Consider the following 27,805-nt stretch of genomic DNA (forward strand, 5'->3'; position numbering starts at 1 on the left):
CAGCTGTCAGAGTCCATTTTATTGAGTGCAGTAGCATTTCCACAGGTCAGAGAAGACAGGCCATGGGCAAACAGACCCCACTTAGGTTTCTGCTTGAGAGGCATGAGGACTGGCTACCCCGGACAGAGCTCCCAGGGCCTCTGAGGCAGGGTGCAAGCCTGGCTTCTGCCCCCTTCCTGGCCCCTGCCCCCAGGAGAGGTCCTGCAGAAGAGCAGCCACATCTAGGGAGCCCCCCGACCCCAGGGGTATGGGAGCCTGAACTTGCTAGCTACTCCACTCCCAACAGGGGAAAGATACCCACCTAAATGCCAAAATGACGAGGAAGAGCAGAGGGAAAGAGCCTTGGGGTCAGAGGTGTGGGTGCACCAGCAGCAGAGCTGGTTCCAGAGGCCCAGGCTGGCCCGCTGAGCTGCACTGGCTGCTCCTGCTGCCGTGGCCTGGGGGCTGCAGGGAGGGTGGACCTGCACCCAGGTCAGCATTTGGCCCACAGATGGGATGCTGACAAGCAAAGGCTTTAGCATCTGGCTTTTATTGGTTGCTTGTTTTCTCAAGCCCAGCATTAAAAAAAAGTCACCTGAGGTGGTAGTTTGGTCGTGGGTGGAGGTAAGGGCAGGCCAGTGGTCAGGAGGAGGGCGCCAGCATGGGTGGTGGGTCCTTCACATGTAGTACCAGGCCAAGAGGCCGGCAGCCAGGGCCACGCTGGCGGCCAGGATGAACTGGAGGCTGGGCTTGCTCAGTACAGCTAGGACTGTTCGGAAGGGGCAGCTGCTGCCCTCCAGGGCACCTGCACGGCAGCACCAACAAGGGACATGGCATCAGCGGGGGACACGGACACAACCACCCTGGGGGGAGCTCAGGACACACGAGACCTACCTTTGTCTTGTTTAGCAGCGTAGTAGGGGCATTTCCGCACATCTCCTTTCCCATCGTGCACAGGGAGCCCATCCTCCAGGGTCTCTTTGGCCAGCAAGGAGCCAGCCTGGTCCAGTTCACTGAATATCTGCAGGTGCAGAGGATCGACAGCCATCACTGGACTGTGTATCCTCTGTTTTCAAAGAAAAATCTCTCTCCCCCGGACACGGAGCTGGAGCAGGCGAGGCTTGCTCAGGAGTGCAGAGCAGCAGCCCCAGTCCGTGCCCCACCGCCGAGCTCTGGGAGGTGTGGCCGCGCCTGTGCTGCCCAGACTGACAGCCCACAACTGAAACTACCAGGGGACAGATAGGAGAAAGCAAAAGCGCTGCCCCAAGACACTGTGTGAGCACTGGTACTTCCCTACTTCCAGCCACTGGGTATTTTTAGCAAGAAACAACAGAAAAGGAGGAACATGGGAGAATGAGGCCCTGACAGGGCTGATCTAGCCTAAGTGGCCCTCAGAGGCCTGCTGAGATCAGACTAGAGGGCTGCCAGGCCTGTGGTCAGGCTGGCGCTTCACCACCTCCCGTGGCAACTTTCTGGTGCTGAGGGCTGGGCCTGGGCTCTGGACACAGAATCAGCCTCCCCAGACTTGGGCCCATCTAACAGCTACTTGTAAACTGAGTCATTCTCACTCTCCTTGGTTCTCTCCCTGAACTTATCAAGTAGGGCTTCTCATAGCAATCCTCGCTAAAAAGAGGGAAACCCATTCCTTAAGACCAGAATCCTGGGGTGAGAGGGAGGGAGATGGCTCTCTCCTTCCCAACCCCTCAATGTGCTGGGGACTCGCCTTCCCAAAACACAACACACAGGCTATCAAACAAGGCAGAGCTATGACTGGGTTAGTGCTCTCTGGCCTGTTTGGTCCCTTGACTTTCTCTCGGGCAGGCTGTAGCTCCTGTCCTAGTGCACTGATGCCCATTTGGGCAGCCCCTCTGTCCTAGTGCACTGATGTCCATTCAGGCAGACCCACAGCGGCCCCCCACGGTCAGAGGCCCTTTCCCGCCTGACCCCTGGCAGTACCTGCATGTTGTACTCGAAGGCCTTGTTGGCCTCCTCCACAATCTTCTCTTTGGTCTTCAGGTTCAGGTCCAGGGCGTTCATCCTGGCCCGGTAGAACTGCTTGAACTGCTGTGCATTGTCCACATTCTCAAACAGGTAGAACTGGGTCCCTTCCCCTGTGCTGGGGAGTTTCAGGGCCCGCTGGGCCACCTTTTTCAGCACCTGGCCCCCTGAGAGGTCCCCCATGTAGCGGGTGTAGGCGTGGGCCACCAGCAGCTCTGGTTCATTCTGCCCCACACAGTGGATCCGCTCCACGTACTTTCGGGTGGCCTCGGAGCACTGCACCTGCTCCTCCCAGTCCTCACCATAGAAATACTCCATGTCCTTGATCAGCGCCGCCTTCCGGTGCAGCTCCGAGGGGAAGTACAAGGGGGCAAAGGCCGGGTGGTCCTTGTTCCGGTCCATCTCTTCCTCAAGTGCCGAGTATGTGAAGTACAGTGCAGTGGTGGCCAGCTGCCGAGGGCGATGGGGAGACCATGGGAAAGGGAGACCTTGGCCAGCAACTCCCGAGCCCACTGCCCACACTTCTGAGCAGCTGTAGACAAAAGCTCGAGTAGCACCCCCCTCCATTCCCCAAAGGCCTACTTTTATACAGTGAATTATTTCACATGTGCAGGAAGCTTTTGTTTCTTAAAGGAATGACACGGTGAATTCTTTGGAACATGGATCACTTCCTTTACATCACTATGTTATTCCACTTAAGACATGAAACCACAGCCTGACGCTGAGAAAGCATGTAGTATGGAGAAAGGCTCTCCAGGGGGGCTTCCTCATGGGACTAAGGCCCCCAGCCCGACCCAGTCCATGACCTAGGGCACAAACCTTAAACAGCTCCTTCCTGATGTTGCCTTTCAAGAAGTCCTTGACAAACTGGGTGTTTTCTGCCCGGTCATGCGCTTCCTTGGTCCCTTCCTTCAGGAGCTCGGAGAGGTCCGCCATCCTATGGAGAGAGCATGCATGTGTGTATTAGCCCTTCCCAGCTCTAGGCTGACCACTTGCTGAGCTAGAGGCAGAGGCTGCTCAGAAACTTGATTCCAGCCTCTTACCAAGAAGCACAGGGCAGGCAGACGTGAGTCTGCTCCAAGGACTTGGGAGATACTCTGGATGACTGTGACCTACTCCTCCACAGTATCCGTGTCTCTCTGAACCACCCAAATGAATGACGCTTTGCTACTGTGGCCCCCTAGTGCCCGAACAAACACACCACAGCGTGTGCTGGCTTCAGGGAACAGACAACCTTTGGGAATGTCTCTCCTGGAATCCACACCACTGAGAAGGACTGACCATGCATCTCCTGGGGTGGCCCTGCTGCTTTCCTCCCACCTTGGACCCACAGTGTCTTCAGGATTACATGTGGCTGGGTCCAGGAGTAGGAGGATGCAAATGAGATCAAGGCCGGGGAGGTTAGAGCCAGGACCTAGGTTTGTGCTGCTTAACAAAATTATGCAGGATGGAGTGGTGCTGACAGATGCCAGTAGCCAGTACCAGACAAAGTGGAGAACGCACCGAGTAGGGGCTCACGTGCGTCCACACAATCATCTACTAGAGTGAGAAAAACCTGACCTCTCGAAGCCCAGCCTCTGTTGGCTTCTTTAGGAGACTGGCTCATATCACTCATGTGCTGACAATAGTTTATTATTAGCAATTATTTCAAGATATAAAAAAAGAACTTTGCTGGAACTCTACTCACTGCTCTGTGGTGACCTAAATGGGAAGTAAATCTAAAAATGAGTGGATATATGTATAACTGATTCACTTTGCTGTACAGCAGAAACACAACATTGCAAAGCAACTATACTCCAATTTTAAAAAAAAAGAATATGTGAGATATATATATATATAATACATACATGCATACACATATATGGAATGGAATATTACTTAGCCACAAAAAATAATGAAATAATGCCTTTTGTAGCAACATGGATGGACTTGGAGGGCATTATGCTATGTGAAATCAGAGAAAGACAAATACTAAATTCCACTTACATGTGGAATCTAAAAAATACAACAAACTAGTGAATATAACAAAAAAGAAGACTCACAGATATAGAGAACAAGCTAGTGGTTACCAGTGGGGAGATTGAAAGGGGGAGGGCAATATAAGGGTGGGGGACTAAGAGGTACAAACTACTATGTATAAAATAAGCTACAAGGATGTATTGTACAACTCAGGAAATATAGCCAATATTTTGTAATAACTATAAATGGAGTATAACCTTTAAAAATTGTGAATCACTATACTGTACACCTGTAACTTATATAATATTATACATCAACCATACTTTGATAAAAAATAAATATTCAGGAAAAAAAAAAAAAGAACTTTGCCAATGACAGGGCTACAAGGACAGGCTAAGAACAGTGAAGAACAGGCCCAGGTAACTAGAGGCTTTGAGTGAACTGGTCCTCCCCAGTAAGGAAAGCCCTGAAGTTAGAGTTGCTCCCACATTCGAGGGGGTGGGAGACACTGGAAAAGGTGCCAGCTTTGCCTCTGATTACCCTTTCTCACCCCAGATGACAAAACGCTTAGAATTTTAAGAAGAAAAAAGGACCAGGAATATCATCAAGTTCCACTATTCAGCATTCCTAGCAGTGCCCGTCCTGCCTCCTCGTATGATGGAGGTGACGGTGAGAAGGAGCGGGCAGAGCGCTGAGCAGCCCAGGGTGCCATATGCTGTCTCTTCAGTGCCAGCCTGGCGTCCGGGAACCACAGCAGCATGACTCTGACCACACCTGGTGCCTCCAGCACCTAAAGCCAGGTGTGCTGGGCATGGCAGGCCCTGGGCCCACCTGACTCAAGATGGCCAGCCCCCATCGCTCACCTGGTGTGGTTTTCTTTTTCTGGGGCCCCAGAGCTCTTTTTCTCTGGCTCATCCACCCCCTCTGAGGTCTCCAGTTCCGCTGACATCGTTGCCGGGTGTGGTTCTTGCTGCTCTCACTACTCTGGTCCTGCAGAGACATGAGGAGTAGGTGATGCGGCGCCCACGACAGTCACGTCCCCCAAACACCTGCTGGCTCTGCTCTCCCCTGAGCAACATAAGCAAAGAGTCACCCACGTGCCTCAGGAATGTTTTTGTTAAAAATAAAGCTTTGCCGTTACTGGGACTATATCTGCATATGGACAAAACATGGACAGTGGTGACAGTATTGCACTGATGCTGAACTTGCTGTTTTTTATAATTGCACTGTGGTTAGTTAAGAGAACGTCCTTGTTTTAGGAAACACATACTGAGGTATTCAAAAGTAACGGGGCATACTACCTGCAACTTATTGTCAAATGGTTCAGAGACAGAGAAAAAGAGCGCGCGTGTGCGTGTGCGTGTGTGTGTGTGTGTACAGGCACGTACATGGAGGGGGGAGCACACACAAGTAAAGCACATGAGGCAAAATGCTGATGGTAAATCTGGATAAAACGTACACAAGAGTTCTATGTACTATTCTTACAACTTTTCTGTATTTCTGAAATTATAGCAAAATTAAAAGTTATCCAAAACATAAAATAACAAAGAAAACATCATTTTAAAAAAAAGAGCAGTGCAGCAGCTCTCAGTGCGGCAGCAAGCTCATCTAAGCCAGTCCAGCCTACCTGTTAAAGGCAGGTGGCCTTGTGCAGAGAAGCACACAAAGTGGAACGTCAAGCCAGGCCATTCAGAGCAGCTCTGCTTTAAAGCAGAGCTGCTTGAAAGGCCCCTGAAAACCTGCATCAGCTACACTGAGTCACCACGCAAGCAAACTGTCCCCAGCCCACTCCAGACTCTGCCCGGCTGATGGAAATAACAAGTTAGCCAATCGGTGCCTGCTGCTTGCTGCCACGGCTGAGCCTTCCTCAGCCAGGGAGATACGGTCCCAGAACACAACAAGCTCACCCTCCACTCCGGCAGTGCAAAGGGGTGGGAGCCCATCTGGGAACTTTCCAGATGAACAGCAGCACAGCTGCACCAACAACTAACAAAGTAACGCAAGACCAGGGCTACCAACTCAGGCCAAATCAAGCCAAGAAAAGAAGAGACCTTAACTTTCTACCTCAAGCAGCATCTACTTACTGAGCATTACTGAGCTCTACCCAGAAATAGGTACTTCTTTGTTCAAGCAGAACAAAGAAGTACAAGAAATGGTCTTTGAAAGGTATAAAGAAGGCATAAAGGTCCCTGAAAGGTATAAAGAGTAAAAAACAACCTCTATCTCACCCCACAGATACAACCAGTTAGTATTTTGCTAAATATCCTGAGTTTTCTCTAGATAACATCTTCTTTGTTATCTTTGGGGATATTATAAGGCATGGTTTTGCTCAGCAGGATCTTTCTGAACCTTCTCTCACCTTTAGATTTAGTATTTATACAATCGGATTAATGACAGGAAGGATTAAGTGAAAATACGGAAGCATAGTGCCTGCCATTTGGTAAGCACTCAGTAAATATTAGATATAATGGTTTGTACTTGCCCAAGAACACTTAGAAAATAGCAGAAAGTTAAATAAGCCAGACAAAGCATGGTACCATTTCCATGCACAATCTTTAAAAAAAAAGGTTCAGTTCATAGAACACAGTGGAACGGGGGCTGCCTCGGAGTGGGGGCAATGGGTAATGCCTGGTAAAAGGGTACAAATTTTCAGTTTGAATAAGGTCTGAGAAGCTAATGAATAGCATGGTGACTATAGCTGATAATAGTGTACTGCGTAACTGAAATTTGCTAAGAGAATAGATCTTCAGTGTTCTCACTTAAAAAAAAAAAGGTAGGGGCTTCCCTGGTGGCACAGTGGTTAAGCATCTGCCTGCCAATGCAGGGGACATTGGTTCGAGCCCTGGTCTGGGAAGATCCCACATGCCACGGAGCAGCTAAGCCCACGCGCCACACGTACTGAGCCTGCACTCTAGAGCCTGCAAGCCACAGCTACTGAGGCTGCAGACCACAACTACTGAAGCCCGTGCGCCTAGAGCCCGTGCTCTGCAACAAGAGAAGCCACCACAATGAGAAGCCCGCGCACTGCAACGAAGAGTAGCCCCCGCTCACCACAACTAGAGAAAGCCCGCGCGCAGCAACGAACACCTAACACAGCCAAAAATAAATAAAATAAATAAATTTATTTTTTTAAAAAAGGTAAATATGTGAGGTGATGGATGTGTTAATTGTGGGGATCCTTTCACAATGTATGCATATACCAAATCATCACGTTGCACACTTTAAACAATTACAATTTTGTCAATTATAACTCAATAAAGCTGAAAAGAAGAGAGAAAAGAAACAGCAAAATAGGGCTTCCCTGGTGGCGCAGTGGTTAAGTCCGCTTGCCGATGCAGGGGACACAGGATCGTGCCCTGGTCCGGGAGGATCCCACATGCCTCGTAGCAGCTGGGTCCGTGGGCCATGGCCACTGGGCCTGCACGTCTGGAGCCTGTGCTCCGCAACAGGAGGGGGCGCGGCGGTGAGAGGCCCGCGTACCGCAAAAAAAAAAAAGAAACAGCAAAATATAGAAAATGGGACCTTCTTTTGACTCCAAATTAGATACACTCTTCTCTATCAAAGTGTTGGTGACGGTATGGTGCAGACCATCAACAACAGACGGGATCTGGGGTGGGGGAGAGGAAGTGCCTCTAGATCAAGCAACAGTATGAACAAAGCTAGAAACTGGACAGTCCACAGAGATGGTGAAAGGCTACCCAGCTATGTGTCCTCTTTCTGAGGGGTCGAGGTAGACTCTGCCAACTGTGGAATAAGCCCCACATAGCTTCCCCCAGCTTGTTCATACTGACCCAACTTTACAGACTTCTTTTTTGGCCACACCGCGCGGCCTGCGGGATCTTATGGGATCTTAGTTCCCTGACCAGGGATGGAACCCGGGCCCTCAGCAGTGAAAGTGTGGCGTCCTAACCACTGGACCACCCGGGAATTCCCCAGACTTTTAAGAAAGAACATCTGAGCTCCACTCCCTTAGGGACCCTGAGAGCCACAATTTGTCCCCAGCTGCTCGGCACTCAGACTGCAGAGAGAAGAGGGTGCTGAGATGAGAGTTCTAGGCTTCCCACAGGAGGGAGCTGCAGTAAAAGGCCCCAGAGGCTGTAGGCAGGTGCACGGCCACACTGAGGACACGCCCCAGGCACCTGAGGACTGCAGCCCGCATGCTGCTTACAGGAAAAAACTAAAATCAGGCAAAGACAAGAACAAATGCCATTCGGTTGCCTAGGTTACCAACTGCAGTAACTTAGGTAAATTCCTCCACCTGAACATCATGCTGCACAGCAGTGATTGTATCAGCGATTAAATCTGACCATTAACTGTTTTACTTGATAACTGCACATTCTGGGAGGTGTAGTCACTTGAGCAACAAGGCTTCTGCTTCTCTTAAAAACACAGAGGAAGGCAAAGCCAGTTTTCCTCCAGTGCCCGTCTTGGCTTTTTTTTTCTCAGCAGCACTTTATTTGTGCCAGTCCTCCCTCAGGCACACCCTCCGCCCACGCTCTTCAACCTGGTCCTGCCCAACAGCCCCTAATTCCTTCCTCCCAGCTCTCAGGAGGCCCGACTCTGCCCCCAGGGGCGTGGCCACAGCTGTCTGCTTCACTGCTGTAGCTCCAGGGCCCCCAAAATAACAGGCTCTCCATAAACACATGTTGAACAACAAATCCAAAGGAATGAAGGTGGGTGTAATGCGTGCCGCCAACAGCAGGCATCTGTGGCCAGCAAAGCGCACTCTGCGGTCCACTACTTCAACAGGTTCTAAACTCAAAACACGGTTTAAGGATTTTGCTTTGAAACAAGGACAGATACCAGCTTATTCCATCCCAGTGGCAAGAATACTGAGTCCTGGAGTTTTTACACAGGCTAAAAACTCCATCTGGCAGGGAAGGAGAACATTCTCAGCAAGGCTCAGTTAGTACATTCAACCCACACAGGCTCGGTGCCAGGAAGAGGGCTGTGTCCATTCCTGAGGCCTGGCCACTGTTCCTCAAGGGAGTGGCCTGGGGTGCAGCATTCAGGAGCCACCTTGCACGTCAGAAACAGAAATCACTTCATTCTCTGAAAAGCTACATGGCCAAACTTGGTCAGGCTGACTTCTACACTCAAATCCTTTTTTCTTTGTAGGAACCACTGTAATCCCTAGAAAATCAGAGGCCAAATCATAAATGTGGAACCTTTCTAGACTTCAACCTCTTGTTATCAACAAGAAGCTGCCCCAACCCCCCCAACAAAAACAGAAAGATCCCAAAATATTCCACTGTGGGAAATACACTTCAAGAAGTATTAACAGTAATCAAAATGATAAGTAGCCATACTATGACATTTGCAAAAAGTCACACAGTCTAACAATACAGGGCAGGGCTACTCAAACAACAGTAAACAATGGAATCCTGGCACCACAGCAACAAGTTGACGGGCTCTACCCCTGCATAAAGAAGTCTACAGAAACTTCTTTGTTAAAAAAAGGCCCCCAAACACTGACTACGACTATCTACAACTAAGTATACTGATGGTGACAGGAAGGGAATTTGGAAAACTATGAATACTTGTTATTTGTTGGACTTTTTAGCTAACTGGCTCCTTCTTTCATATAAAGTGGCTCAATTCTCTTGAAAGGGGGGAAGGAAAGGCATGGGAGGAGGGAGAGAGAGAGCAATTGGACCAAGGAAACCAGCTAAGACCCTGTACTGTACCAAGTGGTCACCAGGAAGTCCCCTGGGCCCTTTACTTTGCTCTTACTAATTCTAGAAAGGTCGATCTGCCCTCTCTCTTCTACTTCCAGAAAACTGTGACTTTCTGTTTGTAAAATCTACTTCCATAACTCCATAATTCCTGTACTCCTAGCTGTTCACCCGATCACTACTGGTTTTCACTCCCACTCCTACACCTGATCTGAGAGAAGCGGCAGCAACGTCCCGATCACCAATGTTCCCTCCTGTGGACCTGGCCCAGCAGATCCACAACACTCATTTCAAAGCCTCTGCCCTGGTAAATGACAGGCTCAATCAAGACTCTAGGGCTTCTGAAAAAACAGTCATGTTCAAAGACATTAAATCCTCCTCCATAGAGACTCACGTCAGCAAATCTCAGGTCAGTCAGCCTGGGACACGGCTGCCAGACGGAAACACAATCACCACTCCTTCCCCACCTGGTGATCCCAAAAGGCACAGTGGAGACTTCATCCGTAACAATTCTTTTTTTCATTCCCATTCTTCTTCTTTGCCCTGGAAAACCACAAGTGAGGGAAGGGGGCAGGTTGCTGAGCTTGGCCAGAACTAGAGAGGAAGGAGCAGGGAAGGGGGAGGAAAGGCAGGCAACCAGCTCCCTGAAATGAGAACAGTTCTCCTGCCTGACTGGAATTGACAGTGACCAGCTATCAGCTACCGCAACTCATGGGATGCCCACAACATGAGCTAGTGCTGTTTTCCCACATACACAGAGGAGGAAGCAGCCAGACGGAAGGTGAGTGGCTGCTCCCTCCCTACCGAATGGCTTCCTACTGGGCACCAGAAGTCCCTGCCTGCCTCCTAGAAGGCTGTTGGTGGCTCAGAGTTCACTCCGGTCTAGAAGTGGCGTCACATTTATAAGAGATGATTATTCTTCATCTTCCACAAGTGCCATCAGCCTGTTTCCCACCCCATTAAACTATAAGCATCCTACAAGACAGATCAAGATTCCCTCATACTCTGAGTTTCCCAGAGTCCAATACCATGTTCCAAATCATGTACAGCACAGCACCCTGAGGAGTCTCCAACCTGAGCTGTAATTGTTGCTGATGCATGAATGAAATGCCTACTGACAAAGCTAGCTAAATGAAGGGGGCGGGTGAGGGGTGACAATAAAATATGGATTAAATTCTAAAATACCAAGTAAAATAATAAAAAAATTTAGTTGGGTACTACCTCTCTGAATTAAATGGTATGAAATCTGGTTTTATTTTTCTTCAAATCTGACTCCTTCCCTCCCTCCTTCCCTCCTTCTCTCTACCTCCACCCCTCTTTCTGGTGGTCTGGTTTTTTTCTAACTAATGACTTGTTTATAATTCCCATGCCTCTGAGCTGGCCAAGGCCATTCACCTCACAGGGCCCAGCTGGGCTGTTGCTTTCGTTTAGGAGCCAGTGTTGTTTTTTCTGCTGCTCCCCCAGAGTCCTCTCCCAGGGCTCCAGCAGCCCAGGGTCTCCCCCATAGTCCCTGCCCCGGGCTGCTCTCCCCACATCAGAGGTGGACACTGACTCCCTGGGTCCCTCTGACAGCACCACACAGGCCCAGTCCCACATCCTCTCTCCCCTTGCCCAGCAAGGCCTCTCCTCACCCGCGGGCCTGTGAGGGCAGGCGCCTCAGCAGGCTCTGACTCCTTTTCTTAGCCAGTACTGCTGGTAATGAGGCCTCTGGTTTCTTCTGTCTCAAGGTGCCTCTGGTCATTGGTGCAGCCTTCCTCCCACAGCCCATGGAGATGTGTTTGTGTGTTTTCCACTCTTCTGGCTGAACTAATACCTTTCAACTGTATACATCTTTGTCTATGATCTCACCCCACCCACATATTGTGACATTCAGGAGGGTCATAGTTAAAAACGATGCATCACCTGTCACAGAAACCATGTACAATATGTGCCCCATAAATGTTTTCAGATGATAAACACAGAATACAAGAGTCCAAGACACCCCCTTTCCTGGACTATAGGATTTGTTCCTTCTCTACATCCCCTTTTCACCTTTAAGTGAGAATACCTGTTTCTGTTGAACAATCCCATAATCAGGCCAAGTCAATTCTTAATGGTGCCACATACTCCTATCAGGCAAGCCTCAGCAGATAAAGAAATGGGTTGTTGTGCTTGCTTCGGCAGCACATATACTAAAACTGGAACGATACAGAGAAGATTAGCATGGCCCCTGCGTAAGGATGACATGCAAATTTGTGAAGCATTCCATATTTTTTCCAATAAAGATGTTAAAAAAAAAAAAGAAAGAAATGGGTTGCTTACTCATCATGCAAGTTCTTTTCTGAATATCTGTCTACACAAAACGAGTAAATTCTAACATCCTCCTTCTAACCCTATATATGATCTGGGGAACAAACAATGCTAGGGCTACTGTGGAGGGAGAGGGAGAAGGAGAGAGGAAGCCAGGGGGCAGGAAGGTGCATCTCTTCAGAGCTTCCAAATCTCTCCAGCTTTCTCCATTTTTCACCTGTAAAATGCAATGAATACTTGCCCAGCATTCAACAAAAGACTATTACTAGGCTCAAACAGGATAATGACCATGAAACCACTTTATAACAAATGTTAATGTTACAAAAAGAATTGAGAATGAACTCAGAACTGTTTACTAGCTGGTCTACCCTAGAAGACACTCCTGGTGAGCTTTTTTCAGACCGTGCTAGGACACCAGGAAATTCTCAACAGGGGGAAGAAGCCCTGTTCCCGGATGCAACGTGGAAATAAACTTGCTCTCCTCAGCACTGTTTAAAATCCAGTATTTATAAGCGTAAACCCTGCACCAAGGGCCAGTTTTGCACCCCAGCTGGCATATGGATATGAAGAGGAGGTGCAACCTGTTTTCTGTAGCAAACAGCCTTGACTGTCCCTGCACTGCTCCCAGACCTCAGGGAGGGCTGGAATGATGCAGGGGAGGGGGGAGCTCAGTGGACCTGTCAGTTTACAGGGGCCACTTTTGGGCTCCCACTTACTGTTGATTATTGCTCTAGACCCAGCTCACCTTCGGGAATGGAAAGGTAGCTGGGCCCTGCACAAAGGGTATGGTCTTTAGAGTTAGAAAGATCTGGGTTGGAGTTCCAATGCTTAGTAGCTCCATGGCTATAGGTAAGTCATAACCTTCTGAAGGCTGAGTTTCATCATCCATAAAACTGGGTAACAAAACTCTCTTTGCTCCACATTCTCGAGTGTGCTGTGAGGACTAAATGAGCTAATGTGTGCACAAGTGCTTCATGAAACTTAACGCTGCTCAAATGCTCTCTTGAGAAAGTTGTTGGTGAAAACGGGCAGCTGGGTGATTCTGAAACACTGAGGAAGAATGTGAAATTTGGTGAATCCATAGATAATTCTGGGCAGGTCACACCTGAGGACTTCTGACTCAGCCCTCATCCTCTGACAGTGTCAGGAAATGGGAATTCCTGCTCTTTCTGAGGTGAGACCTGTGACCACTGAAGCTAGAAAATCCACACTGCAGATGCTGCTTGATGCTGGCTAAGTTGGATGTTGCAAGCGGTGCACAGGGTTGACTCAGCTCTTACCCTACGAAGCAGTTATAAGAGGGGCCTCCCAAAACCCTGAGGAAACCACATCACCTAGATCAATACCTTCTGAGTTTCAAGAATAAATGACCTGAGGTCTCTGAACTCTGGTGCTGCCATACCTCAGGAAATCTTACACACAAGCTTCACCCATTTCATTTTGATCACTGGGTGAATTCAATCCCACAGTTCATTGAATGAATGGATGACTATTAACCTCTTGACAAAGAGCAAGTTCAAACAAGGATTCCTGGAAAAGTGGGGAGTCCAGGGACACAAAGCTCTTGCATCAGATTTACTCAACACACACCTGCATATTTGGGCAACAAGCAACCAGAAAGCAACTAAGGGCACTAGTCTCTTAGTAACCTCAAAAACTGGCGTGATTCAGGAAGTCCAAGACTTCTCTGGCAGGCTTTTTTCACTATGGAGGGGTGGGCTCATCTGTAGCACATTCTAATACAGCTGAGCAAGAATTCAAAAGCAAACACTGGGACGAAACCTGAAACACTGAAAAGAGCAGAGAAGAGGCCAGAAATCTACTGCTGCTGGCACCAAAGACGCCACTTCCTACTACAAATGAAATAAATACAAGACCTGCCCTTGTTCCCTGAGTGCCACTGGGTCTCAGGGCTGAGAAGACAAGACTCTTTAGTCCCATGAGAAGGACCTGGAGGGATAGGGGCTGAAGTACTGACTGAATTCTAAAATGGTTAGGTTGGGATTTTATAAGAACAAAGCCTAGGCACCAGACATCTACAGGGCTGGTTGTAACAGAGTAAATGCTGGTGGGTCATCTCCATCAAACAAAAATCATTCCAACTTTGGAACAATCTTGAAAGCACATGTCCTGTGGGTTAAGTGATCAGCCACATTTCCTTTCACTCAGGTGCAACAACTGTCACCTGTGACTTCAGCTTCTCTCATAAATGATGACTACAAATAGCATTTGGGAGTTGAGGGAGAGAGTGGATGATTAGGATGCTTCTGCTGAATTTCCATTTTGGAAAACCTAGAAGTGCTATGGGCTCCCAGGTAATTTCCTCTGTACAAACAGGATCAACAGAACCTAAGCAGCATCCTTGCAGGGACCAAAGGCCCTCAAGTTCACCCCAGAGAGGGTGGTGCAGAGGAAGAGCACCAGACTAAAGTCTAACAGATGTGGACACACCAGACTAAGTCACTTTCAAGCAGAATCCCATGACTATGAAGGAACTAAGATCAAGAGAATTAAGTAATATGGCCAAGGTCACTCAGAGTAAACAGTCGAGCTGGGACCAAACCTGAGTCCTTCTGAATGCAAGGTGATTCCTCCTGTGTCCCCAGCTAACCCTCAGTGGTACATGAACGTGAAATTAGTAGGGTGTCATGACAGACTACTAGCAACATGGAAACTGAGGTTATATTACACTGCATTTACGCTAACAGTGGAGGGGTTTGCTAAACCACTGAGTGCCATTTGTTTTTTAGTATGAAAAGTGAGCTCAGTCCTATGATTTCTGAGAAGTAAATGCTCAGGCTCCCATTTGAAGATTCAGAAGCTGCTGCTGCCCATCCCCACAACTCTCATCTTGGCTCACTCAGAATACAGGGCAACCCGAGAAGGTTGTCCCCTGGAGAGCCCTACTTTTGTTGACTAACACGGCAGGCCAAGGCTGGAGATGGTTGGTCCCAAGGGGGAGGATTGGGACTCCATTCCCCGACCCCTGCCACCACTCAGTGCCTGGAAGGAAGCAGCCAGATCTGCCAGGTCTTGGTGGACGATGAAGCCAGAGGCTCTGGGGCATCCCAACACCAAGAGGAAGTCACAATAGAGTCTGCACATTTCTATAGTACCTATTACCATAGTAACTACAGAGAAACAGAAGACCTGGTTTTAAGAATCTGAAAGCGTGTCCTCCATGTGTTAAGTGTCTAAGACCTATTCAGTCCTTTCTGTCTACTGAAAATACATCTGCCTTTGAAACAGTAGTGTGATGGATAGGAAGTACATCAACATAAACTTCTTATAAGATTAGCAACTCCACAGGCCAAGGCATTGGTCAATCTAATAATCTAATGAGGTGGCTCCTCTGTCTCACTTTGGACCTGTTTGGGATCTTGACATATTTCCACAGCCCTACAGAGTTAGGTGTCATTCTCAGGCTTTTTCACGACTGCCTAGATTCTGGCAGCAGGGGAAGGGGTGGGTGAAGTGGTGGCAAGGAAACAAGCCCTGACCAAGAACTGGCAACTCCAAGAGCCTGGCCCTGTCCTCACAGGCTTGTGTCTATGGTGGCAGGGGACCAGCAGCAATAGCTACCGGACTTTCTTAGAGTAAGAGGCTCGGCTTTCCCAGCGTTCCCAGCAGGTCCTGCCTCCACTGGAGGAGCAGTCAGGAGCACAGAGTAGGCAGCCTGCTGCCACTCAACTCTCTGGTTCCCTGTATTAATAAATGAGGCAACAGCTCCTAGGAATGGGGGTGCGCAACTGTTTTCCTCCCTCAGTATATCTGGCCTATTTGTACATGGATGAAAATATCCCTAGGAGTAGCCAGGAGCTAGAGGGTAGAAAAAATATACTGTAGGTGATGTGAAGTTATCAGCAGTTAGTTGTAACAGCAGCCCTCTCTTCCACTCTAAAAAGCATCTCAGAATGAGAGCTGACTTATAAGGATAATCTTTAACTCAATAAAACTTATTTTTTGAAAGACAAAATATTCAAAAATTTCACTGTTAGTAACAATTTACTTGCAACACCCCTCAAAACCATACTTGAAAGGCAGAAAAATCAAGGTGGCACAGTGATTACTTAGCAAAATGCCCTCAAACTCTTTTTCTAGATACTCTAGGTCTTCACTGAAGCCTTCTCAGATCCAAGGTAAGAGATAACAGATCATCACACATTACTCTACCTGGTCTATCCATGAAATTTCCACAGCCATGTGCATTAGTTTCCTCACCAAGACGAAATGCCCAGGACACAGCCTCCCCATGCAGTAGTCACCGGCAGTAGCTCAGCATCTGTATAAATGTGACTATTAACTTAGATACAAATATAAGTATTTGTATTTCGGTATACATCCTATGACATGCAGACCGAATCCCTCCACCTCAAAGTTTCTGGAAGATGGGCTCAACAAATCTAACAGCAGCCATACACACAGAAGTCCTATCTGCACAGCACAATGCTAATGTGCTGACAGGACACCAAAGGAGTTGAGGCAATGACTGAATTGCATGATGATCTCTAGAGCTGGCCTATGGTAAGCGTCCAACAAACCTGACCTGAACTAAGCCCAGCCAAGAGAGAATCCCCTGCCACACACAGGCTGAGAGGCAGCAAAGGGCTGTGGTCAAGGCACAGGCTCTAGTCAGGCAGGATAGAGAGAAAACCCTGGTTCTGCTGCACACCTGCTGGGTGGCCCTCGACCAGGTACCTCTCTGAGTCTCAGTTTCTTCATCTGTAAGGATAGTAATAACAACTCTGCAACGTAGGTATAAAAATGAGATAATTTACTTATAAAACTGCCATATAGTATGATGCTGATTAATAAACTAAAGAAAGTGTCACTTAAAGTTAACAAATGTTCCTGTATACTTTTAGTTAAGAAATGGAAAAACCCCTGTCTCTATGAAAGGCCCTACAGGTAGCATCAAATCTATACTGGGATCACAGACTGAGTTGAATGCTCACTGTGAAGAACCTCTGTTTTCATTCTGATAACACTAGATACCAAGAAAGGAACAGAAAAACCTTGGAATTTCTAGCAAAATAAAATTTGCAAAGGACCTAAAGGAAGATGATCACCAGAGTTCAAATTCTTTTAAGGAGGCTCTGAACATGAGTTAGGTGAAGCCCCTCCCTGCCACAGAGGGTCAGGATCGGGGACGGGACATGTTACTGTTTTGTTTCTTTAGAGCAGCTCATCGCTGTAAATAAAAGTTTAGGTAAATGAAAAATGTACTTGAAAATTCTGATTTCCATTTAGGTCTCTTGCCGATCAATCCCTAACCCAGCAGTTCTCAGATGGGGGCCGTTTTATCCCTCAAGGGACATTTGGCCATGCCTGGAGACATGTTTGGTTGTCACAACTGGAGGATGGGCTGTGCTACTGGTATCTAGTGGGTCTGAGGTCGGTCTGATGCTGCTCAACATCCCACAGAAAGCACAAGTGTGCACACACACACACACACACACACACACACACACACCAATAACAACAACAATTATCCAGCCCAAAACGTCAACAGCACCAAGGCTGAAAAACCCCGCTCGAACCTCTCATCCCTTCATCAGTTTACAGAGACAAGAAGAGCTTTGTTTTCAGGCTAAGCTTCACACCATCCATCACACCTTCATCAAATATCCTTTACAGAGATTTCTGAGGAAACTGAATTTCCACCAGAAAACAGAAGAGGCTGTAGGTGGGGCAACTTGGCACTGCCCACAGATGACAATGAAAAGGGTCACAGTACCTTCCTGGGAATAGGACTGATTTGTATTTAGATCGCTAGGAGGCAAAACCTTTAAAGTAGGCTCAGTAACAAAGCCAGGCAGAGGTGAAGCCCTGACAGAAATGTACTCACTGACTTCTTGGAGGAATAGAACATAAAACTGGGAGAAAATCTAATTATTGTTTATCAGTCTGGTGTCTGACTGACAAGTAGGCTAAGGATGAGAACTAAGCTCTACTACCAGGTCTGCGCTAGCTAGCTGTATTACACGACTGCCCTGAACTCCAACATCCTCATTTATAAAATAAGAGGCACTTCTCAGTGAGCTGCAGGGAAGATGGTATTTAACAGGAGGCAGAGCAGGAAAGACTGGGTTTCCCCCACCCATTTCAGACAGAGCAGCTCCCCTATTCCTCTGAAAATGGAGTTGTACTGCTTCTAAAAATAAGGTCTAGATAACAATGAGCTGGATGATATTGGAGGCATGATGTTACATTAAGGGCTACCTAAGTAAGCCTTTCATGATCTATTATAGCACTTGTATTCTGTTACAGTATTTATTTGTACACATGTCTTTTTCCGGATTATGGCTCATTTATCTTTGTCTCCTACAGCCCAACACAGGGTACCTACCTAATCAGGGTTTGCTGAGTGAATAGACAATTTCCAGAATGTAAGGTATTCTCAAAATCAAGGTATTCTCAAAGAGCAGATGACAAAGAGAACATTTAACAGTGAATCCCAGAAATAAGAAAAATGCCTGGCTAGTGAGTAAGCATCTTTGAGCAGTATTTTTACTGCAGAAATTGCTACTGATGGAGGGTGGGGGGTGACACAGACCTTGTAGGGGGACCAAGCACATGATGCTCTGTGCTCAAATAGCTCACTGAAAGAGAAATGTTGCACTGCATTGGTTTTAAACTGGCTTCCTAACATTCTACAGATACAGCTATTGACCACACACCTTTTAGATTTTAAGGACTTTGAAAGCCTGATTAAGAGCAGAATACTGCCTTACCTTTTTTTTTTTTTTTTTAAAGAAATGGATAGGTGGGACTTCGCTGGTGGTCCAGTGGTTAAGACTCTGCACTTCCACTGCAGGGGATGCGGGTTCGATTCCTGGTCAGGAAACTAAGATCCCACATGCTGCGCAGCGCGGCCGAAAAAAAAAAAAAGCAAAGAAAAGAAATGGATAGGCAAAATTTTAACAGTCCAGGTAACAAACACTTACCAGCACTCCTCCACTCCATGCATGCACAAACCACTGACCCTTCCTGCTGTCCACCTCTGTGAAAACCCTTTATTTTCCCCCAGTTGGCTTTAGAGAAGGGATTTCACAGCAGAATTCTCTTCATGTTCGTTAGTCTAGGGAAGGTGTCAACCTTCTTTTAACATGCCCATATCCTGTCTTTAAGCACATTTTGGAGGAAATACACCAAGGCATTAGGTTATTATTGCAAGGGGGAAAAGCAAAATGCTACAGTGATCGCAATTTACCAAAAATAAAATAAAATTAAAAAAACAGCATTTTGCCACTGTAAAACGAATAACTTCCTGTTCCATGAGGCAGCCTGCACAAAATACATAAATTAAAGATACATGAGGGCTTCCCTGGTGGCGCAGAGGTTGGGAGTCCGCCTGCTGATGCAGGGGACACGGGTTCGGGCCCTGGTCCGGGAGGATCCCACATGCTGCGAGCGACTAAGCCCGTGCGCCACAACTACTGAGCCCACGTGCCACAACTACTGAAGCCCGTGTGCCTAGGGCCGTGCTCCGCAAGAAGAGAGGCCACCGCAATGAGAAGCCCATGCACTGCAACGAAGAGTAGCCCCCGCTCGCCGCAACTAGAGAAAGCCCGCGCACAGCAACAAAGACCCAACACAGCCAAAAGTAAAATAAATAAATTAAAAAAAAAAAAAAAAAAGATACATGAAATGGGTGCCTGTAATTCCCAAGAGGTCTCCAGAACTGGTCAAACATCATTGTCACCACTAATCATTATCGAGAGGAAACTCAAATAGCCCAGAACATCTACTGCTGACTAAGGACCTGATTAGGCAATAATGAATGAATAACTAGGGGTAAAAAAGGTAGACACGATGGGGAGGGCAAATGTCAAGAAAGGAAGAGAATCATGTGCTCCAGGGCTTTGAGAGGTATGCTCACCCCTTTTCTCAAACCAAACCCTACACGGAAGGCTAATACATGGAGCAAGTACAGTGGAGCATCCACAGTTAAAGCAGTCAGGGCGGGTGGGAGGCAGGAGCTCAGCTCCTCCTCCGCCCTCAGGAGCCCTGAGCTCAGCATGCTTTGCTGGCTGTGGTCTGGGGCAGCTAGGGCACTCACTCTGAAACAGATGGTTTCCATTCTCGCCGTGTGTGCTAAGTGACGGCAGCTCTAGGACAGTCTTTTAGGTCTGCATGTCCAAAGCAGCAGAGGGAAGCTGGTCTTGAATTAGGCACTGTTCACAGACCTGCCCAGGGCTCCCTCCACTCTTTCATACCTTGTTTCCAACAGTCTAGTAGTTTCTGAAAAACATCCTGACCTTCCAAAAAGCATGTGTTTTCTGTGCCAACTCACCCTCTCCCCAACACTCCTGCTTGGCTCTAGCTCTGTATCACAGACAGGTACACACTCTATTGGCTGCACTTGACTATAAGGTCCCTGAGGGCAGACCTGGAGCCTTACTCACACCAGTCAGGTAAAGGCACTTTAGCTACCCCACTCCTGGGAACCAGATTAGACCACTGTGTATGTGGGAACATGCTGCCCTTTGCATGAACACTCAAGTATGTCCCATGACACTTGATATTTGGTAGAAGGCTTCTTGTTTACAAAGGAATCCTACGGTTTCTGTCTCTAATCTTCCATGGAAATACCTCCTCATCTGAAGATACAAATTCACAGACGTGCACTTCTGAAGATGGGTAGCAAGGGTATTTGTCAGAATATAATAATCATTAGCCTTTTGAAGTTGCAAATCCCTTTGAAAATCAGATGAAGACTTCAAACTCTCTCTCCAGAACAATTATATATTTAAAAAATGCTACCTATGCCATTCCAGAGCAACCACAGGCCCCTAAAGTTCACCTGTGGACCGAGAATTCAGGTTAAGAATCCCTATTCTAGATGAGTTACTTTATGAGAGACATTCCTTTTGTGGGTAATATGTTTTTAGTAAAACCCCTTAATGCTTATTCATTAAAGAGGGGTTTCCCCTCCTTCCTTCTTTTCTCTTCCTACTCTGTCTTTTACCTAACCCAGTGGGTTTCATTCAAATTATCATCTTTTCCACTTCTCAGCTCCATACTTCCCTGACCTCGCAGAATATTGAGTGTCAAAACAACAAACATAAACCATACAAAGTGAATTTACTGTTTTGCACCTCCTCAAGGTGACTGCCAACCCCCTGTGAACAAGGATTGCTGGATTTGCTGTTGTTTTTGTACATCCCCTCAGTGCCAATAGTCTGCACACCATAGAGGCAAGACATGTGTGCCAAATGGGCAGATAGTTAGCTTCTTTGTCCTTCTACCTGTAGGCATTTGCACTTGAATGTGTTGACTTTAAAATCTGGGCATAAGTCCCGGAAAAGCCACATGCAAAGGGAAGAAAGCATAACCTAGAGCAGCCAGTCACCCCACTTTGTTCCTTCTGGGTCTGCCGGTAAGACTTTTTGCAAACACAAAAAGTGTTACAAAGCAAGACAAACATGACACTGAGCACAGACACTTAGAAATTTTGCTGAGGCTGACAAAAACCCAAGTGTGGCAGAGGAATAGAGTGTTTTTGTTTGTTTTTGTTTTTGAATATTTTGGTTTTTTGGCCCCGAGGCACGTGGGATCTTAACTCCCCAACCAGGGATCGAACCCACACCCCCTGCATTGGAAGGCGAAGTCTTAACCACTGGACTGCCAAGGACGTCCCAGAATAGAGTGTTTTAAAAGTTCTTTTCTAATTAGTGGGATACCTGCTACTACTAAGCAAAGAGGAGGCGTGACTCTTCCCTTGCCTTCCTGTAGAAAATCAAGGGAGTAAAGGTTTAATGCCACTTCATTACGTCTGCTTTTCTCATCTGCCTTCAAACACTACTACCTAGTCCCCACTCCCACCCACACTCAGTTTTGCTCACCGATTGTTCTCCTTCATCTGCCTGCCCTCCTCCAAATTGCCCTGGAAATAGTTCCAGGTGACAACAGCTCCTCTGCAGCAGCTCCTAGTGGTCTTGCCAGAGAGAATAGCAGATCCAGTACTAAGGAAGGCATGTGACATGCCATCTTATCATCAACAAACACTTATAATGCTCATGGGCTCTACGACTACAAGGAGGCCTAAGATGTTCAGGACCTCAAGCAGCTTTCAAATGAGAAACAGACAGAGAGAAATAGAAAGATAAATGACGTAACAGGTGTATTATAGTATAAATGCTAATTGTGCAGTACAGACAACAGTGCTAAAGATGGAGCCTTATGTTCCAGATTTTCCAGGACAGTTCTGACTCAAATATCCTGTCTCACCAACTCCTTCAGTATACCTGTATGCTCAGACTATGGGTCCCACTGTTTGGCATAATAAATATGATCACCCCAGTGACTGAGGAGGCAGGTCAGCCAACTAGATTAGCTAAAAGCATGATGGCAAATTGTTTTTAATCATGCTAGCACCTTCCCATAGCCCTAAGGTAACTGCGGGATTGAATATAATACAAGACAGTGAAACTTGAGGCTTCCAAGACTGAGAGAGCTCACTGGGAGAAAGGCAAGAAGCTGGGAGTATTGAGAAAAAGTCAGGCTGGCGGGGTGCTAGACACCTGTCTCTTTATGCCATTCTTCCACAAAGCCCTTTTAAAGTTACTGAGAACTATGACAATAATTAGACTTATGATATTCCTGGGAAGGAAACAAATCTATTCGTGTGACAAAAATTAATTTTTCCCCTAAGTGGAGAGAAAAGAATATCCACTTGCTGGGCCTCTGGCAGAAAAGCTGACCACAGTCACTGTGTGCAGCAATCCGCCCTTCCTGTCCTCTCTGCTGTCTCCTTCCTCATGTATCCTGTCGCTTACTTCTCTGCCTTCCTACCAATCTATTCCCTCTTCCATCCAGCCTGGGCTTTAGACAAGGAGGCCCCAAACAAGAATCACATGGGAAACTTTAAAAACACAGGTTCCCAGGCCCAACTCCAAACTTAGTGAAACAGAAAAGTTTGGAAACCCCTGTCTTAGATTGAAAAGCAGCATTCAAGGCACTCAAGACTTGAAGGCTCATCAAGAATTAATCTCATTTTTCAGACACAGAAACTGCAGCTCAAGGGGCTAATGTTTTTCTCATGATCAAAAATATACCACAGCTTCCTTTTTGGGGAGAAACAAACCGTTTATTTTTCACTCTTTCTAATATAAATTAATATGTATTATTTGGATACATATACACACATGTAAAACAACATTGTCTAGTGTTGAATAGCTGTTTGTGAAAATAATGGTTACAAATTGATTAATCAGCTCAATTTTGTACTTAATCCAATCATTTTGAAGTGCAAACAAAAAGTTAGTGTATATGTAGACTTTCAGAGAGAGAGATACTTAAGCATACATTTGAAAAAAGAACCCTCCTCAACATCACATCATTGAACAGCAAGAAGACACGCAATCTGATGCAATTCCTACTCCAAAAGCAGACTAAACAGCCCTTGGATTACTATTAAAATATTTGCTTAAAAGAAATGTATCACATAGGGAAATGCACGTTTGCTAAAAGCCTTTTAAAATTACATCAAAGCAACATTAAAACCTGCTCACTGAGAAGAGCCTCATGAATTTAACTGCTGTTTTGAAATGCCTAGTTAAGGTTTAGAATATTACCTTGTAAGGTCTGACTATAGATGTGGTTGATATGACGACCCAGAAAGAGTTCCTGGCTCCACTGCAGTCAGCCACAATCGCAATTTAGATGCAGTCCTCTGATGGGCTGATTGTAAACATATTCCCTTTATAATAGCTACGCACCTCTAAATTATCTATAGTGAACTACAAAACCATTGTTATTCTTAATGGAAAGACACTGGTCATACAGAAAGGATTTATGAATAAATGTAACTGCATATCCTGTAAACATATGTAACACTGTTAGACCAGACCATCAGTTATGGGCTGCTGTATTTCAGTACTGTGTGTCAGATTTTTAGAAAGTTTAAAAGAATTTAAAGCCAGATGCCTTCATTAGCTGGCTTTACAATGTGTAATATAATGGGAGACATCTTATGGTAAATAAATGAAGTCAACAGGGAAAAGTAAACCTTGGAGTGAACTATCACAGAGCACCCGAGTGGTCACCAGAGTGAAATAACTTCCATATAAAAAACAGGAAGACCCCAGTATAAGCAGTTATATTAACTGTTCCAATTAAAGATATGCCCCCTCCACTTTCTCTCATTGCTGGCAAGAATTAATCAGCAATGGCACTGCTTCTCAGCAGGGAAAAAATACCCTGAGAGATTATTCAGATTACAATAAAAGGAAGAGGGGCTTCCCTGGTGGTGCAGTGGTTGAGAATCTGCCTGCTAATGCAGGGGACACAGGTTCGAGCCCTGGTCTGGGAGGATCCCACATGCCGCGGAGCAGCTAGGCCCGTGAGCCACAGCTACTGAGCCTGCGCATCTGGAGCCTGTGCTCTGCAACAAGAGAGGCCGTGATAGTGAGAGGCCTGTGCACCGCGATGAAGAGGGGCCCCCACTTGCCACAACGAGAGAAAGCCCTCGCACAGAAACGAAGACCCAACACAGCAAAAATAAATTAAATTAATAAGATCCTACCCCGACATCTTCTTAAAAAAATAAATAAATAAATAATAAAAGGCAGAGCTTTCGTCCTATACTTTTACACAAACAAACCTAACAGATATAATAAATTAAGTTAAAAAGCAAAAAACCTTCACTGTGTTCAACACAAAAGGAAATGTGACCCAGATCTCTTAATTCTCCCATTAACTAGTATCAGAAAAAGAGACTGCATTAAATGTCTATTTATCACTTTTTAGTTAACTATGGTCAATAATATACAAGGAGGTAATGTATTGTTCAAATCTTTCTCTCCAAGGAGTTACAAACTAAATTCTGAATTTTACACTGAAATATACAATTCCAATTTTCAAAAATATCTTCCTCCTAGAGGAGTAATATTTCAGTTTTTGGTGCAAACCTGATACAGAGCCCAACTATCCTATGAACAGAGCCCAACTATCCTATGAAGAGAGTCAGCTTTTAAAAAGAAACCAAAACACCAAGGTAGCCCAAAGGTCCCAGCTATTTTGCTTTTCAACAGACTCAAGGAACGGTAAGCCAAAGGCAATGAATACTTTACTTTCTGTAATTCACCTTCTCCTTGGCATTGTCATTTCTGGAGTAGCTCATACTCCTGACTCTGGTGACTCACAGCATATCATCTCATTGGCTCAGGCAAAGGAAAAAAGGAAATCAAGTCAGACAATGGGGGAATCACAGATTTTTCCTCTTCACATAGCCAGTCTGACAAGGTCACTCAGTAAGTGTGTTTCCAAGCTCCCTGGAATTCCCATACCCCCAAGAGTATTTTGGCTTAGGTACTGTATTTGAAAACTCTTCCCAATTTCACCAAGTAAACTTGAAATGCCCAACTGAACTGTTAGCTCTTGGTAAGCTTGTGATGTCTTGTCTTGTGATGTTTCTTGAAAAAAACATAATGAATAAAGCCCAGATTTAGGGACTTCCCTGGTGGTGCAGTGGTTAAGAATCCGCCTGCCAATGCAGGGGACCCCGGTTCGAGCCGTGGCCCAGGAAGATCCCACATGCCGCGGAGCAACTGAGCCCGGGCGCCACAACTACTGAGCCTGCACTCTAGAGTGCGCGAGCCACAACTACTGAAGCCCGCACACCTAGAGACCGTGCTCCACAATAAGAGAAGCCACTGCAATGAGAAGCCCATGCACCACAACAAAGAGTAGCCCCCGATCTCCGCAACTAGAGAAAGCCCGCGCACAGCAACGAAGACCCAAAGCAGCCAATAAATAAATAAATATAAAATAATAATTTTTTTAAAAGCACAGATTTACTCATTTATATTCCTTATCCTCCTCCTCGCAAAAGAAAACCTAAAAATTTTAATATGACAGTTAAAATTTTAATCAAAACAGGGGCTTCCCTGGTGGCACAGTGGTTGAGAGTCTGCCTGCCAATGCAGGGGACATGGGTTCGTGCCCTGGTCCGGGAGGATCCCACATGCCGCGGAGCAACTAAGCCTGTGTGCCATGGCCGCTGAGCCTGCGCGTCCGGGGCGTACCGCAAAACAAAACAAAACAAAACAAAACAAAACAAAAAAAATTTAATCAAAACACCTGGTTAATGCCTAACAGAAATTCAAATACATAAAACCAGTAAGCTCCCTGTTTCCTTCTGCTTGGGAGGGCAGTTTAGGGGGAGAGGGAAAAATGTCTAGTTTAAATAACATAATCCATTTCCAACCTCCATGGCTCTGTTTAGGAAAGAGCATGGGATCTGGGAGCAGACCACCAGGTACAAGGCCATCTGTGCCATCTTCTTGATTGTGGGATGCAGGTTAAATCTCTTAACTCAAGATTCATCATTAAAACCCATTTCACCTGTGGGAAAACTATCAACTCACAGGGTTTTGTTAGGGGCTGAGAGTGAGAGGGCTTCCTGAACTGTAGAGCGCCATAGGATGTTTATATTTTTTCAATCATGCTCCGCCTTGTGTGGTTCACAGAGCCATGAATACAAGACAATAGGATGAACAGCCACAGACCACAACAACCAGTTCATCAGAAGTCATTTAAATGACATGACACAGGCCTTGTGCAAAGACTGTGCAAGGCGGTCCTGGCAGCTTTTACGAGACAATTAATACACCTAGGGCACTGCGCTTATGAGGTGACAAGCAGACTCCCTGCCAGACTAACCGGTTGCCCCTGACGTTGGTCCCTCGCAATCTGGCGGCCGCGGGTCACTCCGTCAGTCAAGACAGTGACTCAAAGGGCCCTACGGACCGAGGTGAGTCAAGAGCAGGAAGGGCAGAGCCCCGGCCCACGCCAACAGCCCAGGCACGGCTCTCCGCCGCCGGGCCAGGTCTGGGTCCTCGCCGGCCCAAGGTGGACAGACGTGCGGGCTGGGCGGCCAGAGGCTGCAGGCCCCGCGGGAACGCCAAGTCCGCCCGCGGCGACCAGGGGGTCACCTCCCCCGGGGCACAACTACGCGAACTCGCGGCTTAGGCCTCCCTGGGCCTCTGAAACGCCGTCTAGGAAGCGGGGTCCCCCCGCTCGGCCCCCACCCCGCTCGCCGCGTTCGCCCTCTCCGGGCCGCCCCCCGCCCCTGGCCCGCCACGGCTCCCTCAAGCGGGCGCTGGGGCGCAGCGGGCCATGGCCGACCGAGCCCAGCTCCCGAGGGCCCGGGCGGGCCAGGCCCGCGGAGGAGCCCCGAGGGAGGGGCGGCAGGGCGCGGACACTCACCGGCCGCTGAGGTCTGCTGCCCGTCAGCGCCGAGTCCGCGCGTCACTCAGCGTCTAGCTCAGCGCGGCGGCCGCCGCAGCCAAGCAGGCGGCCCGACGTGCGCACGCAGCGGAGGCGGGGCCTGCGGAGGACACACCCCTGCGGCGGGCAAGTGGCTGCAATCCCAGAACGCTGGTCGGCTGCGGAAGTCGAAAGTGCTTGCGACTGAATGATCCATTCATTAGAGGGGGTGTTTATGAGGACGTCTCGGGGCTAGGCGCTTTTCTTGCCTTTTGTCACATCCTCTTCAGGCTCATCTAACACTGGGCTCCACCTGTCCCTTCTGTTTCAGCCACACTGGTTTCCCGTCATTTCCTTAACCACGCGACTGGCTGCAGATTAAAAGACTCGTATTGTCCGGTACTGGCAAAGGTGTGGGGAATGAGCGGTATTTGCGGGAGTTATTGGGAAAGGGGGAACAGTTTGGCAAAATATCTGTTAAAATTCAGAATAGGCATTCTCTTTGATCCAGTACTTCCACTTTTGGGTAGCTGTTCTAGAGAAACACAAGAACCCCAAGAGACACAAACAAGGAAGGTCATTGCAACAGCATTTCGGTGAAAACCTTGAAACAACCTTAACGTCTATCAAAAGACGATGGGGTTGGGGTTGACAGGGGCACATCTATTCAACAGAGCTGTGCCGAATAAAAA

At 47.2% G+C, this 27,805-nt stretch overlaps 1 protein-coding gene and 1 non-coding gene across 6 annotated transcripts; one reads left to right on the forward strand and one right to left on the reverse strand.

Moving 5' to 3' along the window:
* On the reverse strand, positions 1 to 27,228 carry HMOX2 (heme oxygenase 2). Of its 5 annotated transcripts, none has more exons than XM_073792377.1 (7): positions 27,114 to 27,228; positions 18,635 to 18,762; positions 4,800 to 4,926; positions 2,797 to 2,914; positions 1,936 to 2,427; positions 874 to 1,000; positions 1 to 784 (listed from the first exon to the last, which is right to left on the reverse strand). In XM_073792377.1, exons 3-7 carry the CDS (start codon positions 4,883 to 4,885, stop codon positions 657 to 659), a joined length of 951 nt encoding a protein of 316 aa, XP_073648478.1. In that variant the 5' UTR covers positions 4,886 to 4,926; positions 18,635 to 18,762; positions 27,114 to 27,228; the 3' UTR covers positions 1 to 656. The 5 variants fall into 5 exon arrangements, with proteins under 5 accessions (XP_073648478.1, XP_019784402.1, XP_004310399.1 ...); XM_019928843.3 differs by lacking the exons at positions 18,635 to 18,762; positions 27,114 to 27,228 and adding exons at positions 10,006 to 10,154; positions 11,659 to 11,788; XM_004310351.4 differs by lacking the exon at positions 18,635 to 18,762 and having other exon boundaries at positions 27,114 to 27,214.
* On the forward strand, positions 11,759 to 11,865 carry LOC117308387 (U6 spliceosomal RNA). Its single transcript, XR_004522369.1, has one exon. It is a non-coding gene; the product is annotated as a U6 spliceosomal RNA (small nuclear RNA).
* Positions 27,229 to 27,805: the final 577 nt, after the last annotated feature.

The sequence above is a fragment of the Tursiops truncatus genome, chromosome 15 (genome assembly GCF_011762595.2).
Source record: "Tursiops truncatus isolate mTurTru1 chromosome 15, mTurTru1.mat.Y, whole genome shotgun sequence".
Lineage (NCBI taxonomy): Eukaryota > Metazoa > Chordata > Mammalia > Artiodactyla > Delphinidae > Tursiops > Tursiops truncatus.

Coding starts and splice junctions, on each gene's coding strand:
- HMOX2 (XM_073792377.1), bottom strand. CDS start 4,885: ATGTCAGCGGAACTGGAGACCTCAGAGGGGGTGGATGAGCCAGAGAAA. Junction 2,428..2,796: donor TCAGGAAGGAGCTGTTTAAG/GTTTGTGCCCTA, acceptor CGCCCTCGGCAG/CTGGCCACCACTGCACTGTA. Junction 1,001..1,935: donor CCTTCGAGTACAACATGCAG/GTACTGCCAGGG, acceptor CTGCACCTGCAG/ATATTCAGTGAACTGGACCA.